Source organism: Phasianus colchicus, chromosome 20 (genome assembly GCF_987193195.1).
Source record: "Phasianus colchicus chromosome 20, bPhaCol1.hap1.1, whole genome shotgun sequence".
Classification (NCBI taxonomy): Eukaryota; Metazoa; Chordata; class Aves; order Galliformes; family Phasianidae; genus Phasianus; species Phasianus colchicus.
Window position 1 is genome coordinate 4,999,589 of NC_143455.1, and position 19,746 is coordinate 5,019,334.

Here is a 19,746-nt window from a genome sequence, read left to right on the forward strand (position 1 = left end):
TCTGACTGCGATCTGCGTGGAGGTGCTTACAAAATCCACGCTGCCTGAAACCCATCAGCTCTATTTGTAGGTAATGCACGGATGGCTGGAGGACCCAAATCCCACCAGGTGAGGCTCCAAGAGCAACACAGGGGGCACACAGCAGTCACCTTCCGGGCTCTTATCTTTGGAGGTCTGTTTAAAGTGCCTAGTAAGGCAATCTGTCAGGCAGAAGAAGTGCTGGGGTTCTGCTGGAAGCAACAGGGTGGTTTAAGCAGACAGGGATTTGTTTGGAGCGATGTGTGTACTCTGAGGCAATGCAACATAGTTCAGGAATTTGTGAAGTATTCATCCCTACACGATACCATCTCTCATAGCTCTAAATAAATGGAAATACGCCTGAAGATGTATTTACAGATGACAGCATACTAGACTCATTCAGAAAGCAACATCCATAAATAAAGCATCCTTTCCTCCTTACCCCTGGCTGACAAGAAAGCCTCAGGAAAATGCACACATTCAACAAAAGTGATTTTATTTGTTTGCTGTGAGGAGAGAATATCAGTGGCAAGAGCATTCCTACAGTGGATTTTGCCAGCATTCCTTTCTCCAAACAGGTGGGCTATGCTTTGCTCTCCACCCACAAATGCTGAGGGCTGACCAGGAGCCCTGGAACAACAGCTGCACAGGGACTAAAGCTCAGTACCAGAAAACATGGCCAGCACACAGATACAGGTCCACATGGGGTAGGTGAGGGCTAACAACACTGCCTGGCTCCTTGGCTTCCAAAAAACCAACTCGGTTCAAATGGGAGGTCCCCACTATGAGCATAATTCATTTAAAAAGTGAACACTAATAAAATTAATTCATGCTTGGAAAGCTTTCCAAGCTCTTGGGCCAAGTACAGGTCTAGGAGGTGGAATTCTCCACATTATTTTATCTTATCAGTGAACTAAGACTTGCAACAACATTTAGGTTAGAAAGTGAATTAAGCAGACTTCATGGGTAGATAGTGATAGGAGAAGGGGAATGGATTTAAGCTAACAGAAGGGAGATTTAGATGAGGTGTGAGTAAGAAATTCTTTACCCAGAGGGTAGTGAGGCCCTGGCACTGCCCAGACCTGTGGGTGCTCCATCCCTGGAGGTGCCCAATGCCATGGCCTTGGGCACCCAGCCCATGGTAGAAGACCCTTCCAACCCAGCCATTCTGTGATTATCTGATGATTCAGTGAAATTTCAGCAGTATGATCTCAGACTGCTCTGCAGAGACAGTGTGAGGTCCCCAGTCACTCCCTTCCACCCATACATCTCCATGCACGCCTTGGAGAGATGAGGTTCATAGAACATCCCAAGTTGAAAGGGACCCATATGGATTGTTGAGTCCAACTCCTGGCTGCCCCTGGAAACCAAGGGGAGACATCAGAGCCAAATAACCCAGGTACAAAGCATCAAGCCCAACACTCCAGTCCTCTAGCAAGAGATAGGCTTTTATGAAATACTGTTAGAAAACAAACACAAAAGGAAGAAACAGAAAAGCCTTAAAAGAAACACTAAAACTGCACGATCAGCCAAGCTGAAACAGCTTCTCTTTAGCTTGTGAGGTTAAAAACACACACACTGATGAGGGATTTGGGTCTCTGGAGCGTCAATTGATGCTGAAGAGCATTTGAAAATTAATTGCATTTCATGATTGGCTAAACTCCCTGGAGAAACATTTATTATAATGTAAATGAGAGATAATTACATAAGTAAATGGCTCACCTGAGAAGTGTTTAACACCTAACTTGCTTCATCAGAAACTCGTTCTTTAATGTTGTCTATTAAATAAATGATCTCTCACTCTTAATTTCAAAGCAAGACCCGCCAACAGGTGCTGCTAAACCCCCACCAGCACCCATCATCCACCATGGAGCCCAACAGAGGAAAACCAGCACTGTCACATTAACTCAGACATTTCAAGCCTTTCAATCACTGCTTCAGCTTTTTCTTTTCTCAGCCCACTATAATGTTTCAAATTACCCTCCTCCACAATGGCCTGAATGGTAAACTGCCTCACAGCCCTGTGTTTTCTTGATTGATGAAGTGAGTTTTGGCTCCTTTGGGAGAACACAGGCCACTCAACCAGCCACTTTGTATTAAAATATATGAAAGACATCCAACCCACGTGCTTTGGGAGCAGAGAAAGGATACACAGCCTGCACGACTGATGGCTCACAGAGCAGAACGCTATGAATATTTCAGTGGTCTTTCTGCAAAGGCTCCAAACAGAAACACACAGATCCTCCCAGTGCACGTGGTCCTTGCAGGTATTTTCCCAACAGAGCTGAGAAAAGGAATTTCTGAACAATCCTTCAAACATGTAGAGCAGCAGTACCTTTTCACAGCACATCAGCCCCACGCCGTGCCTTTGCAGGAAGGGGAACTCTAACAACTGTAGCTTGCATTTCTCAACTTCTTTCTAAAGGTCTCACAAAGATACAGGAGGGGCAGACATTCCCACCCTTGTTTCATACAGGAGTTACTCCTGTATTTATTTTTAAAAGACAGAAGATTCATCAGTACTCTGCAAGTCACTTCAGGAGCACTTCCACTTGTATGTGGATGGATGTAGCATTTCCAAGCTCCAGTTTTGAAGTGGCAAGCACATAGCTTGATCTTCTGATATCACGTTATGTCAACAGCAACACCCACGTTCCTGGAGGGACCCTTATCATTTCTGATTCCTATTCAACAAAGACAAATGCAATTCTAAACAAATAAGCCACAGCTGGCCAGAAGAACACACAGCAAAGTCACCAGGCTGAAACGAGCACGCAGCTGAGCAGGACGGACACAACTGGAAATGAAGACTTATTTCACTAGGAAGACAAGAGGAGAGGTTATTAAACTAACTTTGAGAACTCCCAGAGGCTAAAGGAGGGGCAAAGTATTAGGGAGGATAAAAGATCATTCCACTTCCTCTGGGGTGGGAAGTGGGAAAGAGCAATAATTACTCCCTGTAATTTACGCTGTGGGGGAACCGCCAACTGCTCACAACTGCCAGCACAGCTCTGCTCCCTGGGCAGCACAGCAAGTGCTCGTGTCTGCAGCCAGCACTGCAGGCAGCTCCCTTCTGCCTGCACAGACTGAGCGCTGCTCTGGGATCTGCAGGGACAAAGAAAAGCAAGAGGAAGCTGAAAAATAGAATTAAATACACACACACACCCCCGAACATCACCAAACAACTTTAAAAAGTTGTTTTGAAGTAACTCTAACTGAGCAGCTTCATTTTCAAACTCAGTGATTGCAGCCTTGCCCTGCTCACAGTCACTGCATGCTCAGTGCTGCAGCTTTGCTGTTTGGCTGTGGCTGCACCCGCCGTGCCCAGGCAGCTCAGCACTGAGCTACCTGCATCCAGGGCTGCAAACTTTCTGCCAAACTTCCTGAAGTCACGCATGCACTGGTGTGAGCTCAACTCAGGAAAATGCACTAGTAATGCCTGAAGACAGCTGAGCTCTAAATTCTTCGTTAAAAGCCTTACCCAGAGCTCCCTGAAATCACTGGAAGACTCACAATGATGCCAAGGGAGAAATCTCTGCTTTATAGCAGAGGGGTCAGGAAGGCCGAGGAGAAAACACGGAAAAGAAAGAAGAAAAAATGACTCTTCCAAATCTCTGTTCTTCCCATAATGCTAACGCTGTCCTATTTGCAATCTTTCAATGCTAGCTCCTCTCCTTTGCAGCCCTCCTTACTCCTCCCCATCAATTCCCACCCTGCCAAAATTCATTTGGGGATCCAAGAGAGCACTGAGGCTAATCAATCAGATCTAAATCCTCTGCAGCAGGATGACACCACAGAGACAACCATTAAATAATTGTTTGGCTAATCCAGACTAAGACAGTGCCTGTAAAAGTAGGCTAATAGCAAGATTGAGTCTGGTATCATCTAGATTTGGCATGTTCATGGGTGTGCGTTTACATCCATGACACAGCACTAACACACCCTTAATAGCAACTGGTTCCAGTGCTGTTTATTTTGGTGTAAGCCCAGAGCTAGGGACAGCTTTCTAAGAGTACAGTGGCTTGGAGCTGGAAGCAGTGCCTCATGTCTATGGGGCTCCATCCCTGCAGCTCTAGTGAGAAACCAGTCTAGGACACAGCACAGGGGACACTAAGAAATCAGCCCAGGTCTGGCTGCTTCTTGGAAGTCCAGCCTGGCCTGTATGCTTCCACTTCATTGCTGGCATGAGAATCACTAGTCGAATTATATATAATGGATTAACTGCACTGGTGTTTCCAAAAAAGCCCTGCAGAGTTAAATCTAGCCAAGAAGTCTGCAAATAGAGCGCTAGTTTTTTTTTTTGTTGTTGTTGTTTTAAATAAACATTAAACTTCCTGATAAGATTTCAGAGATGAGGAAGAAAATGCTCACATGCCATTAGCATTTATTTCAATCCTGCCTCTCTGCTTCTCCTAACAGAGGATTGTAACAGCAAAAACACAATTTTATTGGCATCAAAGTACATGGGAACACCGTGGGCTCTTTGCTGGCACTTTTACACCAGTCACATCCTGCTCTTCCTGACAGGATTGCACAAGGCTGTGCCACAGACCTCAGCGTAAAGCCTCACGTGGTCCCAGCTCACTGCACATGCAGTCAGCCAACCTTTCTGGATACTGCTGCCTGAATGACAGTGGTCACTGCTCTTCCCTGGGAGCTCTCATTGGCATCCAACTGCTCAGACTGCAGGAAGTTTTCCTAATACAGCATATGAAAGGGAAAAAAAAAAAACACAAAAACATTACCAGTTTTGCTTCAAAAGTTTAAATGAGTGCTTTGTGCTAACACTGATAAAATTATCTGAAGTGAACCCAACATGCTTACCCAATAGACTGTCTGCAAAGCAGGCAGCATTGCAAAACTCAGGAGAAAATAACAAACAGCAGATATAGATGTTTCTAATTCAATAAGGCTTATCTATTGAAAATATTTTCCAAACTGCTGTTTTGAAGCTCAAAGAGCCAACCCGACACAAGAGGGAAAGGAAGAGAGCTGTCCCTATTTAATCAGCTCTCTAAATTCATTTCACCCTCATAAAATTTTATTACAAAAGATGATATCTAACACTCTTTAAGTAAGAAACCTATGACTCAATTATTTTCCTTTACTGAACTGTGGTATTCCAATTGAAATGAGCCAGCAGTGCATGACAGAATCTACTTATTCCAACAGCATACTCAATAAAAACCCTACTAACGCACCTTTTGTTTAACATATCCTTATTGATCGAGGAAAAATGATATGATATGCAGCTCTGACATTGCCTGGGAGCTTTTGCTCTTAGGGCAAAGAAGGTATTCCTGGGTAAGCCATTCATTGTGCAAAGCCATTCAATTTCTTTGCACTTACAATTCCCTGTAGCACCCTTACACATCTCCTGGCAGACCAGCAGGGTGACTCAAGGCTCTGCCTTTATGGAATTGCTCAGCATGCCAAGGAGGTCAGCAAGCTGCCAGCCCTGGGCTTCTGCTCCCAACCACAACAGGGTCCCAATGCCTTACAAGCAGATGTAACCTACTGCTGAAATAGAGCGTTGCACTAAACACCGCTAAGCATCAAACAAACAAAACCAAACATTTTTAGCAGCAAGCTGGAACAACTTCATCGTGATTTCAGGAAAAGTTTCCTGACCAAGCATTACCAACAGCCCTTATCACTGGCTGTGGCTCTCCACAGCTCTGATACAGTCCCATGATATCACCCATTTGACAAAAATACCCACATAATGTTGTTTTTCTACAACCTCACACCCCGCATCACGAGGGATTTTTGCTGTGCATCACTTGACACAAAACACAGACATTTCCTTTGCAGTACATCCCAACAACTGCTGCCCTTTTTGCCTTCGCGTGCTGAACAGCCAGGTGCACTTCTGAAAAGATTAGAAAACATTTAAACCTCAAAGAAGAATATATGGACCTCTTTCTAAAAACTAAGAGCTGACTGTGAATGTGGGGAAGGAGAAAAGGAGGAGGACAAAGTTTCGGTAAGCTCACATCTGTCAAGAAGACAGACTTCACATGCCCCAGCGTCTTCTTTATCACCTAAATAAATTGAACCATCAACTGGAAAAAGGTCACACAGCAGACAGCACCGTGTGACTTGAAAGCTGTTAGATTTCCCCTTCTCCAATAGAGCTTGACAATAATGTCAGTCTAAGGGCAAATAAAGAAAGTGAAAGTTAGAGAGACTTATTACAGATGCATGAAGTCAGGCTTGTTTCGTTGTGAAGGGTTTTTTTTTTTTTAATTTAAAGAGTTGATATATAACTCACTGTGCACCTTCATGGCCAAGAAGACGACTGTGTGTACACCCATAGCTCACACCATGTGTGCTGGCTCCCACAGTTCTGCTGCAGGAATAGGTAGGCAGCACTCAGGCTTTCCTTTTTGTGGACACCTGGCTGAAATCAGAGCTTAATCATCATAGAATGGCCTGGGTTGAAAAGGACCAGTGATCATCCAGTTCCAACCCCCTGCTATGTGCAGGTCACCAACCAGCAGCCCAGGCTGCCCAGAGCCACATCCAGCCTGGCCTTGAATGCCTGCAGGGATGGGGCATCCACAGCCTCCTTGGGCAACCTGTTCCAGTGCCTCACTGCCTTCTGTGTGAAAATCTGCCTCCTAGAAGCAATGCTAAAGAACAGCACGTGTCACAGAAGGTAAAGCACAAACTGCTAGATTACAGAAAACTAAAGATAGAAAACCAACAAAAACGTGCAGCAGTCTCATTGAGCTGTAACACGATTGCTACTGCAACTCAGTGTTGGGATTTCAAAGCATGCTGTGGAGTGGAAAACAATGCAAGTAATTCAGTTAAACTGCAAGGAAAGAATGATATAGCACCATCACTTTATAGATGAGCGCTTTAATTGACTGCTGAAAATAACCACGTGCATTCTAAAAATAAAACCCTGGCAACTGTCAGAAATTTGCATGAAATTCTACAATGAGAAGAAAAACATCCAACAGTTGTTTCTTGTCTGTACATAGAAAACAAAAAAAAAACAAAGAGACCCTACAGCACAGTGCCAAAGCATCGCAGGAAGACAGCTCTGTACCAGTTTCAGGCAAAACATGGTTCAGTTTCCAGAATTACAGCCAAAAATGGCTTCATTTTGAGAGAACTACTATGCTGCAGTTAGGGTAGCTCACCAACGCTCTGTCTTGATGATGAAAGCAAGTTGAGGCTTTCAGTTCTGAGTTAACTCAATAGAAATCAGTACTCATTGATCACATCCCATTTGCCAGCAGCCAAGATGCAAGCTTCACTGGGTTACAATCACATCACAGCCTGAGAGGCTGAGGGGAAGAGATGCTTGTTCTGTTTCCCTGGAGCCGTGTACCCCTCAGGCAGGGCTATGTGGAGTTGTGTCATTCAAACCAGATGAGTTAAATAATTTGAGTCTTTTTTTGGCTCTCTTTAAAAAAATAAAATAAAATCAGAAACCTGTTGTACCAGCAGACCATGAAAGCTGTATGTCCAATTCCTAACAATAAAATCCATTTCAAATCCAAGTGTCTCTTTACACAAGAGCTTTCACCTTATTAATTTAAACAATCCAAGGATGGGTGCGTGCACACATTTAATCACAGTGCATTTCAGATACATTGCCTTCAAAGCCATTCATAGCATCATAGAACGGCCTGGGTTGAAAAGGACCACAATGATCAGCCAGTTCCAACCCCCCTGCTATGTGCAGGTTTGCCAACCACCAGACCAGGCTGCCCAGAGCCACATCCAGCCTGGCCATTCAGCAGGATCCAGAACTCAACATGAAGCTGACATTTACATTTCATGGAATTTGATCTCCAAATCAGTTGGCCGTGAACGTGCATTATTTGATACGACCTCAGCATTAACTAAGCATTCAGACAGCTCGTGCAATGTTTTGAAAACACATCCGATTCCCCCCAGTTTAAACATCAGATTTCCAACTTGACACTGTTAATTTATGGAAACAACACAGCTGTGCCTAAAGGAAGCTTCTGTTTTCAAGCACAGCTCACCCCCAACTCAAACAACCCTCCCCTCTCTGTGGGCTGGATTCTGCTCTGCACTCATTTACCTGCACACCATTCCTTCCCTACAGCATCTGTGTAAGTGCTGAAGATCACAAGAATTGGACTCAATGATCCTCATGGGTCTCTTCCAACCTGGGATACTGTATGGTGCTAAGTGCTCTTCAACTAAACGTGGGTTGAACGCAGCTATTTCAGCAAGGAAACCTCCAATGTATTGAAGGTGAACAGATATATGCTGTTAAAGGTCTACACCTGCTTTAATTCTCACTAAAACACATCTCAAATATGAGCAAGTATTTTACTGCTAATTATCCAGCAATTGCACCCATCCGTGGGCTTTAGAGCTTGCAGCCTATCCTGAACGTGGAGAATGCCCACTGAGACACAGAGTTCATATGGAGTTAATATTCATCAAGTTTGCTGGATTAGACAAAAAAGAGCTAAGATCTGAACAGTATGTGGATGTCCTATGCTGTAAAAATTAAAATAACAGCTTCCAGTCAAGTTCTTTCATGTGGTACATCTCTCACCATTCATTCAATCACCAACAAAGCCCAGCCGGAGTTTGCAACTGCAGAAACTTGTGGAGGCTGGGAACAGGGCTGGGTTCCTCTAAAAGCACTGTTTCTACTCCGAGAGCTCCCTGAAACAAAATGCATGCAAGAATCTGCAAAGGCAAAATCTGAAAAGAAAAAAAAAAAAAAAAAAAAGCTTGATTTCCATACAAACCATTGCATAGCTCAGGCTTTCCATGGTAGATTTTTATCAGGCAATCACTCAACATCTCACCGCACAAGAAATAAACATGGTAGCTTTCACTCTCCTGGATATGCCAAGAGCCTTTGTGATTTAACAAGCAGCTCATAGATCAACTGCAGCCCCATCCTCACAGCAGCTTTCAGATGGTGCATCGGCTGTTTGAAGATCTGAACCATAAACAAAAAACCAAAGCTCCACAACGAATGATGGTCTATCCAGAGCAGCCTGCATCTGAACACAAAATGGGATCTGCTTTTCTCCAGATGAAGTGCCAACCAGATGTGCAGCAAAGCTCCCCGGAAAGCTTTATGTTTGTGAACAGACACTTTCTGTTTTGAGTTTGAAACAAAACACAGCGATTATCCAGCAGGCACGGACCCGCATCCCGTAACACACGTGCCAGCACAAAGATAACAGCCAGCTTTTGTTGGCCAATTTTAAAGAATCGATGCCATCCCATTGATTTCCCTCCCCGTTCAGCACATCGTACTTCAGTCACGCCTGCTGCAGCCCAGCAGACTCTTCTCACACTGCACAAGAGCTGCAGGTCCAAAAGAGCACTGCCACGCCAGCCTGCACTCACACCAGGTACATCAGCAGCACTGAGATGTACACCAGCACAAGCAGGGAAGAGCAGCCAAACCCCAGGCTATGCCACAGCTCTGCAGTGTGACTAATCCATATCCCAACTAATCTGGTAGCACTCGAGATATTTTAAACGTGCAAACTCTTTTTGTTGCAGCAGAGCTGCACGGTTGCCCCGAGGCATCTGCTGCTTTTATTCCTGTTATGATGGTAACATTAAAGTGCTATTAATAAAAGCTCCCAGTTGATTGAAATGAAGAGGAGAAAAGCTGCCTCTGAGCATACTGGGTGTGCGCTGACTGCTTCTTTATTAACCGTGGTGACATGTGGAAGATGAAGATTAACAAGTAAAACAATATCGACTCCAATTCAGACTTCTGCAGATACTCATCAGGTGTTGATTCAAGAAACTATTTTCCTTTCAATATGCATTTCTTAATCTAAAAAGAAATTCTAGGCATGCAATGATAAAAAGAGATTCAAATAATTACTTAAATGTAATCAACGGTGCAATCGCTCTTAATAAAATAGCGATCTCTACAAAGATCCATTTGCAGTGCTGGCCAACAAACAGCGAGCTGACAATAAGCTCAGTGTAAGTTCCCCTTCTGCTGGTGTCCTAATGGCTATATTCAATTTAACATCTCTGGCTCTTAGTAACATAAAGCACGATTCCCTGCCAACACTGATCACCAGAACTACCCCATCATTAAGTGCAGCAAGCCCCAGTCCTGCTCTGAGACAATGCAGAAATACCCTCCAGCAGCCACACATGCATTAAACAGCAACACACAGCAAAGCTGCACGGAAAGCTGTCAGCTTTCAGAACCCCAAAATGCAGACTTTCACGTTGCAGACTGCTCCAATGCATGCACTCAAGAGCAAGCACAGACTGTGAATGCAGCCCTTCCTGTTAATGCTCCAGTACTTTATATTTCCAACTTCCTGTTACTATTTGTGCTTCCTAATTACAGTTTGTAGTGTGCTTGTGTGCAGGGAACTTCAGAGACCTCATAAACAGCAGCCTGTGCTCGCCTGATGAGAAACACCACTGCTCACAGGTAGCAGTGCAGCAGGCCAATAGGAAATCCCTGGTTTAGAAGCACTGACTCACTCTGTGCTTTCTACCACCAGCTCTGAAGTCTAACAATGCATTTACTCTCAGCTTTTTTTTTTTAAATCAACAGATAGACCCTATTCTTGTATAAGTCCATATCACTTTATTCATCTAAGGAAAAGCAGAGCAATGAGGGCAACGCTCAGACTCAACGCTTATTTCACAGTTTTGCTCGGTTAAGAAGCCCACAGGCTTCTAAAAACAATTTCCTAAGACTTAATCTCCTCACTGCATTGCAAACACCAACCAGCCCAGTCACATCAAAGCATCATTTAACAGCACACATCTTTTAGTACAAGTGCTAAGGGTCCTAGAAGAGCAAACCAGGTACAGAAAAGCGCTGACTGACAAAGTGCTCACTTCACACCTGGGTTTTGGTTTTATTTCCACAGGCAGCCAGTCTGCACAGCTGAGATCAGCCACGCTGTGCTGCCCTGATAGTGATAAAACACTGTCCACTGATAGGAAGATAAAGATTGCTCTCTGCTACTATAAATGCTTTGAGGTGTGTTTGCTGCTTCTGAATAGGAATTTAAATGTAAGATTTTGAGATAGGTAAGGTCGTGCTTGCAGGCTCTTCATCGGAATCAAATCCATCTGTGATCTTCTTGTTCTTATTTCTTCTTCATTCTGCATTTCTGCCACTGTTGTAATCTGAGTTCCCACTTAAGGCTGAGAACCACCAGGCAAGGCGCTACTCAAACAGGCAGACACAGGAACGCCTTGGATACAAAGTTAATTTGAGTTATAACATTCCATCAGCCTCATTTTCATCACCACTTAAAGCTCGAGTGCACTGCTTCTTTTGCCTCCGTGTGACTGGTAGAAAAAAAGATTGCAAGATAAAGCCCTGGTGAGCGCAGCCCAGCAGCCTCAACCATCAGGACACAACCAACCGTGTGGATGCAGTCAGAGCACAAAGTACAGGGCATTAATCCTTCAGGAATCTCCCACAATTCCTTCCCCTCCTGAAGAAGTCAAGGTTTTGCCTGTTATGCTGCAAAGGCACAGCTCAGAGCTTATCTGCTGCTGCATGAGGAAGGATGGGATGCACTCTCAGGCCCAGACCTCGAGTGAAGGCACAGCCTGCAGGGATACAGGAGCTCCACGTTTGTTCACAGGACAGCAGCTCGTATTTAAAACCTGTACACTCCAAAGAATTATCATGAGTAGGGATGACTTGCCCAACGTGCCCAGGAGTTTATAATCTAACTCAGAATATTTTCAACGCTGCTTTGGAATGCATGCATTTTTAACAGACCAGAATGAATGCACTTCTGTTTGGCTTTGTTCTAACTGAACGGGTTAATTTGTCGTCACCTGAACATCTCCCTTCCTGCAGAGTTATTAAGCTGTCTGACTTTCAGGTGAATGCACAGCAAACAAAGCACTGTTCTGCTTGCACTTATCTAAATTCTGCGTGATCAATAAACAGCCGAGCAGCATCCAGCCTTTATAATTCACAATTAATGAGTTCGCTCTGACTGAAAACCAATGACAACGGTGACAGCCAAATGGACAGAGTGTGCCAAAACCAAGCGATACAGCAGCGCTCAGCACCTACAGCACTAAGTGACTGATTGTTTACTTTCAGTTTCTTTGAACTCAGCCTCTATTCACATTTGTAAATAAAGACGGAGATGCACGCAGCAACAACCATGCCAGCCAGAGCTGAGAACAGCACCGAGTCAATAATCAGTTGAGGTTTGATGGAACATCCCCATAGCAAACCCACTTCCCAGGACACAAAACCTGCTAAGCTGCAAACTGCATCTCCCACAGACCAAAGCTACCTGAGCAACGAGCCACGCTCTGCACCCATGGCATCCACAGAGCTCATCCTGCTCCAGCAGCTGTGGGATCACAAGGAACAGCCCCACACAGGCCTGTGATCCAATAACCCAAGTGAGTGTAACAGCAGCTGCTGATTTGCTCACTTGAATTCCACAAACTGAATATCAGATCCTCAGGTGTGAAATACAACATTCATAATTCAATAGGGAAGCGTGGAACCAGGACGTCTCCAGGAGCATCCAGCTACACCCTGCAACAGCCACCAAGGACGTAATCAAAGGGGGTTTTAAGATTCCTCTTCTGCAAGCAAACGGCACCAAAAGGAGTGGGATATCATCAGTAATTCTACTCTGTCCAGGTTTTATTTTGTTGCATGTCTAGAATAAGCAGAAAAGTTTCCAGACAAGATATAGAACTGCACTACAAACTACCTAAAAATCTCACACAAATATCAAAGAGTTTAGAAATTGACACTAATATAGAAATTGGAATCCTTCCTAATAAATACAACACAAACTTCCCAGAGATCCACGGTACCAGATTGCCTGTCCCCAGGGAACAGCAAAGCATGCAGATAATTAAGCTTCCTTGAGTTTACAACTCGTAACCTTCGTGTCACTTTATGGAAACAAACTACATTTAAAGAAGAAAAAAAAAAAGGAGGAAGAAAATATTTACATTTTGACAACATACAACTTTTTCACATCAACGACCACCAAGTAAGTTCCCATATGTTATCAGGAGGAGTTTGCAGCACGATGTGACCTACTGTACAATTCCCAAAGCACGGCTCACTCTGCAGCCCCAAACCCATCTCTCACGTACGGTTACAGCGTTCCTCCAACTGTTTTCACTGAATTATTTTTAGCATCCATCCGCAAATAAGTGCTTTTCCCCTCCGGAAATTAAGCTAATTACACCATCACCTTTGTTCCACAGCGCTCTGTTTTCCTCCTCTGTCCTTTTCAGCTGCTTGGTCCCAAATCTTCCTCCTTTTCCTATTTCCTAAATTTCTTCCACTCTTTCTTTCTTGATCTTTGACATCCTTTCTTCCACGGCCATGCTTAGCCACACTGCCATCTCCATTTCCCTCTACCTGACAGCCCCACAGCCTCTCCACCTCATTTTTGTGTCACCTGGGTAATGTGTCACATCTCACCTGGGCTTTCCTTTTTACTTTGACCACCGCTTCCCTGCCCAGGAACCCAATGCATGCAATCCAAGCACTTCTGCCTCCTTCACTCCTATAGGGCCATCAAACTTTAACCACCAGAAAATAAGCCACCTGTGGGCCCATACTTTGCAGCTTCGTAAGGATCACCACAGGGTTTCCACCCTCAGTCTACAGCAGACCTGTGCACAGCCCAGGTTGAGCGTGCAGCTGACAGCCCTGCAGGAAGCACACGGATCTGTGCTGACAGAGTTTGAATTCAGTTTTGCACCGGGGCACCAACGCCTGCAAGAAGCAGGGGAGATCCGTGCTGTTTTGCCCTACAGGTGGGCAGCACAAGGAGGAAAGTTGCTTTACAAACACTCTCTAACTTTATTCTTCCAATAGGACAACACCTGAGCTCCCTCCAGCCTTCCTGCCCTCCTCAGTCACCTCTCCCCATAAGTGGGGACCCACAGAGGGGTCAGCAGAGCCCTCAGCCCCGCAGCATCCCCTGGGAGAGCACTCAGTGCCCACACAACACCCCGTGCTCACCTCACACACCCCCGACCTGCCTCCCAGAGCCGACTTTTCCCCCAAAAACACGCATCACGGGGCCGAGCCCCTCGCTGACAGCCCCCACACGGTGACAGCCCGCGCCCCACGCCGTCAGCTGGGCCGCATCCCACCGAGGCCCGCCGCAACCCGATGGAACGCGGCCCCCCCTCCCCGCCACCGCCCCCCCCTCCGCCCCTCCGGGCCCCGGTGCATGCCGGGCGTGGCGGCGGCGGGCGGGAGAAAAGGGGGATCCGCTCCCCCCGCCCCTCGCTCCCCGCCCGGCCCCCCTTTCTCCCTCCACCCCCCCCCTTCTCCTCCCCCCCGCCCGGGGCCGGTCGCAGCCGGTGCGGCGCGAGGCGGTGCGCGGGGCTCGGCGCGTGCCGCACGCTGACGTCAGGCGCGTGTTGGCGCGCGGGCGGCGGCGGCGGGGGAGCTCTCGTTACGTACGTGTAGTGCTGCGGCTTCTCGGGCTGCGCTTGCAGCGCGCTGGCGGCGTTCGCCGGCCCGGTCGCGGCAGGGCCGCTCGCCACCGGGCCCTTGGACATGCCTCCTGCCCGCCGCCGCCGCTCCCGCCGAGGAGACCTTTATTATTCACTCTGCGCGGTCCGCACGGAGGGCGCCGCGCGCAGGCGCCGCCGCCGCCATTGCCGCCCCGGTGCGCGGGGTGGGGTGGGACTTGTAGTCCGGCCGCGCGCGCGCTCTCCGCCAACCCGGGACGCGGCCTGCGGCGACTTCCGGGAAGTCGGGACTACAACTCCCAGCGGCGCCCCGCGGCGGTAGGGGAAGCTGCTTCCGGTCGCGAGGGGGACGACGGGAATTGCAGTTCGGGGCAGAGCGCGACGGCGCCCCCATGCGGTGGGGGCCCGTGGCTACGGCCTACCCCATGGCCCGGGCCTGTGACGGGGCCTGGGCTGAGGAGGAGGAAAATGAGGAGAAAGAGAAAACGGAGGAAGATGAAGAAGAGGAAGGTGAGAAGGAGGAAGGTGAGGAGGAGGATCCGGGGAGCAGCTGGCGGCCTACCTCAGGGCAGGTGACACAAAACCCTCAGGGACTCCAGGTCAGCTCAGGCCTACGTGCCTCAGCCCGGCCGTGCTCGACATGGAGCCTCCTGGACAATGGCACCCCACCCCACAGGAAGCACCAAGCTGCTCCGCTGGGACTTTGATCCCTTGCACCACATGGGACAGCTTCACTCACCGTTGCTCTGGTTGCACGGTAAAGGGCACCAAGCGTTTCAATGGCAAGCACCTTTATTTGTTTATTAAACCTTTGGCAGGGGTTGAGTGGTGTTAATTATAAACTCTCGGGGCTGGTCTGTGCCATCGAGGCGAACTGCTCTTTGAATTGCTGCTCACAGTGGTGCAGCACTGACTGTGAGATGTTGGCAGCTCTTTCCTTGCGTCTGCAGGACTCAACCATGTGCCACCAACAGCACATTCGTGTACCACCCCTCCCCAGGAGGCTGGAGCACTGTAATTATACAGCTTCTGATCAAGTTGGGCAACTTTTCAAGAAGAGTATACGTGGAAGTCCTTCACTTAATACCTATGTGTATATGCATCTTTGTGTCCAATGCACAAACACCACCAGCGATGAAGCTGCAGGAAAAAGACCTTTGACAAACAGCTGCTAATGCTGAAGCACAGGGATTCGGAAAGCACTGACTCCAGGCATTGTGTGCTGCTGTTTACTTGACAAGCCAGTGCAGACACTGCTTCCTCTTCAGCTGTCTTCTGTTTTGCTGTCGGGAACACGCAGCACTCTGCCAGGTGACAGTGCTCAGAGTATGCAGCTATGTGTGCCCTGGGTGCACTTACCTCTGTGAGCACACATCTTTGCTAACACATAGTATTCATTTTCTCTCCTCAGCTTTGCTGCATACGCCTTTTCCTCATCCTCTGTTTAACCTACTGGGATGTACAGCTTTTCTCCAGTCTTAATTCCAAGAGAACAAAGCTCAAAAGTGTCTAAAATTAGAAGTGTAAGCAATCGTTGCTACAGAAATAGGAGAGGAAATATCAGAGGAGCAATGCCTCTGAACTCCTGATAACGAACACCATGCTCTGGTCCCCTCACGTCAGCAATAGTATGGTATGCTTCTAAAAACATCAAATTTAAAATATATGAAGCTATCAGAACAGATTTCTAGATTTCTTTTTTCCAAGCATGAACAACTCAGACTAAAAGGCAGCTCTTTATTTCAGATCTCAATTTTCCAAGCCACGTCAAATGCAAATGACTGTTTACGCACCTCCTGGGCCATCTATTGCTGTGCTGCTTTTTGTCTCTGAGAAGTAATTCATGCTTTTCTTCACCAGGACCAAAAGAAAATTAACCTGCAAAGGCAGTTGGGGGCCAAAGAGATGCACGTGAGGCAGCGTCCCCCCAGCAGCTGCACATGACAATCCTGTCACACCACGTTGGAGCACACTGCTCGACTCACAAGGAAAGAGAGAAGCAAAGAACACTCAGCACTACGTGCAGAGCCGCCACAGGTCTGCTCTACCTCTTGCACCAGGCATTGGCCTGAGGGATGCAGGCATTTGGGCAGGATGCAAAACCTCATGCAAAGTCTGCCTGATTGCATCTGCGCACTGAGTGCAGATACCTTCGGGAGTGGCTGTTTGTGTTCACTCCATGTTCTGTGTGCTACAACTGCGGGGCATTTGGGACCTGTTCTTCCTGACCATGGGGGCAGGACCTGCCTCCACCCCCAACAGCTGCTGTGAATGTAATAACGTAACAACACACAGCAAGGTACAACTCCAGGGAGCAACCTCCCCCAAAATACAACAACTTTTCACTTAATTGCTATTATCTTCCTAGATGCAACCAACAGGCATTAAGGATTCTGGTTTCCTACTTCCCAAAACTTTGTAATTAGCTTTGGAGTTGGAAGACAACCCACAAAGTGAGTGGGAATGTCATTTTATGGAGGTGGAGAACAGCAGTGCAGTGGGGCCCAGCTGCAGCATCTGCACACTCCCAGGCTTTCCCCCAGGACACGCACGTCCCAGGGTGACGTTCCCGATGGCCGGGAGCAGCGGTGCCTTTTGGAGGGCAACACATCGGTAGGACAGCCCCGGTTCAAAAGCAAATCCTGTGGCAAGCGTTCCTATCCCACAACACAGCTGCTCCCATTCATAAAGCCAGAGGACGGATGCTGCAAGAGCCGCGATGGGGCTGGGGCTGCACGGTGCCGAACCGGGCAGTCCCCTAGTGAGCCCACACAACAAGCTCCTCCACCTCTTTCCTAGGAAACCGGCCGAGCCAGCTCATAGCGTGTGCCCAGCGCCTGCGTGTCCCCGCTGTCCCCACGCCCGGGGGGGTCCCGGCCATTCCCCACGGCGCGGCCCGGCCCCGCCGCTCGCAGTCTCCGCACCTCACGCCGCGAAAGGCATTTTGTGGCGGGGCCGGGGGGCGGGCCGGCAGGCGGCGAGGCCGAGCAGCCCTTGCACCGGGACCGCCCGCTGAGGCCCGGGGAGCCAGGAATCCACCGCCCGCCGCCCCGCCGCGCCCCGCCGCCGCTCGCCCCGCTCCTATTGACTTCCCATTGTGGAGCTTTGCAACAAAGGGTAGGATCCAAACCGTGCCCCGTTTCGTCCAATCAGCGCGCAGAGCGCCCGCCCGACGTCTATTGGCCCCTTCTCGTCTCACAATATCCAATCAGCCGCCGACTTTAACAACCAATCAGCGGCCGGGCAGGCACCCAATCAGCGCCAAGGAACAGGAGCACGGCCTTTGTGTCTTATTACGTCACGGCGCCGGCGGAGGTCCCGGCCAATCGAGCGGCGCGCTGCTTCCAGGCATTGTGAGGTCACCGCGCCGTGTGCCGCCCCCTCTATAAAAACTGCGTCCCCGCGGCGGGGAGGGCGCAGTGTGGGGGTAGTTGCTGTCGGAGTCGGTTGTTGTCGGAGCAGCGCAGGCTTCGGTGCGCAGCGATATCGGCGCCGGTGCGTCCTTTTTCTCTAGGAGGTAAGTGACTCGCGCCGGGCGCGTTCTGCGGTGCTGCGCGGCCTTCGGAAGCTTCGGTTGTGTTTTTTTTTGTTTTTTTTTCTCGAGCTTGGCGGACAGTTTAGGCCTTGTCTACGTGCCTTGAGTCACGGCCGGTTCCCATCCCCCCGCTCCTCCGGGGTGGCCCGGGAGGAAGGAGGAGGTGGCGTGACTCAGTCCGCTTCCCCCGGGGAGGGGAGCGGTCGGGCCACAACGCGGAGCGGGGGCGGAGGAGGAACCGTGACTCCTCCTCCTCCTCCCGGGGGAGGCCGCTGGCCGCATGCCCGCCTCGACGGCGGGGGAGGGGGGGCGGCCCGCCGGCATCTGCCGCTTCTGGGGCTTGAGGGGATCGGAGGCGGGGGGAGCGCCGCATCGCGGGGCCCGGCAGGTTGCCGCCGCGGGGTGAAGCGGGCCCTGCCTGACGGGTGCGTGTCCTCGTAGGTAAGTGAGGAAAAAATGGCCCGTACAAAGCAGACCGCCCGCAAGTCCACCGGGGGGAAGGCTCCGCGCAAGCAGCTGGCCACCAAGGCGGCCCGGAAAAGCGCTCCCTCTACTGGCGGCGTCAAGAAGCCTCACCGCTACAGGTAAGGCTGCCGGCACGCTGTGCTGCGGCCCGGCTGCCGCTGTCGTGTCCCGCCTCACCGATTCCTCCTATTCCACCCAGGCCGGGCACCGTCGCGCTCCGTGAGATCCGTCGCTACCAGAAATCCACGGAGCTGCTGATCCGCAAGCTGCCCTTCCAGCGGCTGGTCAGGGAAATCGCCCAGGATTTCAAAACGGACTTGAGGTTCCAGAGCGCGGCCATCGGTGCACTGCAGGTAGTGCTGGTGGCCTGCTGAGGGCTTAGGTGAAAGGTTCTAACGTCGGTTCTAACGTTTCTTCTTGTCCTCTTGGAACAGGAGGCGAGCGAAGCATATCTGGTGGGTCTGTTTGAAGACACAAACCTGTGCGCCATCCACGCCAAGAGAGTCACCATCATGCCCAAAGATATCCAGTTGGCTCGCAGGATACGGGGAGAGAGAGCTTAAGTGAAGGCTGTTTTTATGGTGTTTTGTAGTAAATTCTGTAAAATACTTTGGTTTTAATTTGTGACTTTTTTTGTAAGAAATTGTTTATAATATGTTGCATTTGTACTTAAGTCATTCCATCTTTCACTCAGGATGAATGCTAAAAGTGACTGTTCACATAAACCTCAGTGATGTGAGCCTTGTTGCTCAGGAGTGACAAGTTGCTAATATGCAGAAGGGATGGGTGATCTTTCTTGCTTCACATGCATGTTTCTGTATGTTAATGACTTGTTGGGTAGCTAAACTTGTAAGGTACTAGAATTGATATAAATGTGTACAGGGTCCTTTTGCAATAAAACTGGTTATGACTTGATCCAAGTGTTTAACAATTGGGGCTGTTAGTCTGACCATACATCACTGTGATCAAATGTGGACTTTTTCAGAGGGTGAAACTACAACTCTTAACCACAGTGTAACTTACAGTTTCCTAAAAACGTAAACCTGGCAGCTATAGAATACACTATGTGCATTTATAATAGCTATTTTATATATTGTAGTGTCAACATTTTTAAATTAAATGTTTTACATTCACATGCGAGGAGTCTTTGTCATTTGGTTTGTATGGGCTTGGAGAAGCTTATTCCTGGCTCCAGTATGTTAGCTGTAGATGCTTGTAATATGGGACTGCTGCTGTGGCAGCTCAGCTTTCTGCCAATGAAGCAGTGCCTCACCCTGGCTCCC

At 48.5% G+C, this 19,746-nt stretch overlaps 2 protein-coding genes across 8 annotated transcripts in view; one reads left to right on the forward strand and one right to left on the reverse strand.

The window, feature by feature from the left end:
• UNK (unk zinc finger) overlaps positions 1-14,686 on the reverse strand; it is a 37,852-nt gene extending 23,166 nt beyond the window's left edge. For 5 of the 7 annotated variants that reach the window (XM_031599054.2, XM_090122195.1, XM_031599056.2 and 2 more), the window contains exon 1: positions 14,453-14,686. In XM_031599054.2, the coding sequence (XP_031454914.1) occupies positions 14,453-14,550 (98 nt within the window). In that variant the 5' untranslated portion in view covers positions 14,551-14,686. The remainder of the gene's footprint in view (positions 1-14,452) is intronic. The other 2 variants (XR_016459149.1, XM_031599053.2) reach the window with 1 other exon arrangement.
• A 3,144-nt stretch (positions 14,687-17,830) lies between these two features.
• H3-3B (H3.3 histone B) lies at positions 17,831-19,378 on the forward strand. Its single transcript, XM_031599059.2, has 4 exons — positions 17,831-17,980; positions 18,440-18,582; positions 18,663-18,816; positions 18,898-19,378. Exons 2-4 carry the CDS (start codon positions 18,455-18,457, stop codon positions 19,024-19,026), a joined length of 411 nt encoding a protein of 136 aa, XP_031454919.1. The 5' UTR covers positions 17,831-17,980; positions 18,440-18,454; the 3' UTR covers positions 19,027-19,378.
• Positions 19,379-19,746: the final 368 nt, after the last annotated feature.

Excerpts from the sequence above, each read along its gene's own strand:
- H3-3B (XM_031599059.2), top strand. The coding sequence starts at position 18,455 with ATGGCCCGTACAAAGCAGACCGCCCGCAAGTCCACCGGGGGGAAGGCT. Across the intron at positions 18,583-18,662 it reads AAGAAGCCTCACCGCTACAG|GCCGGGCACCGTCGCGCTCC; the intron begins GTAAGGCTGCCG and ends TATTCCACCCAG. Across the intron at positions 18,817-18,897 it reads CGGCCATCGGTGCACTGCAG|GAGGCGAGCGAAGCATATCT; the intron begins GTAGTGCTGGTG and ends CTCTTGGAACAG.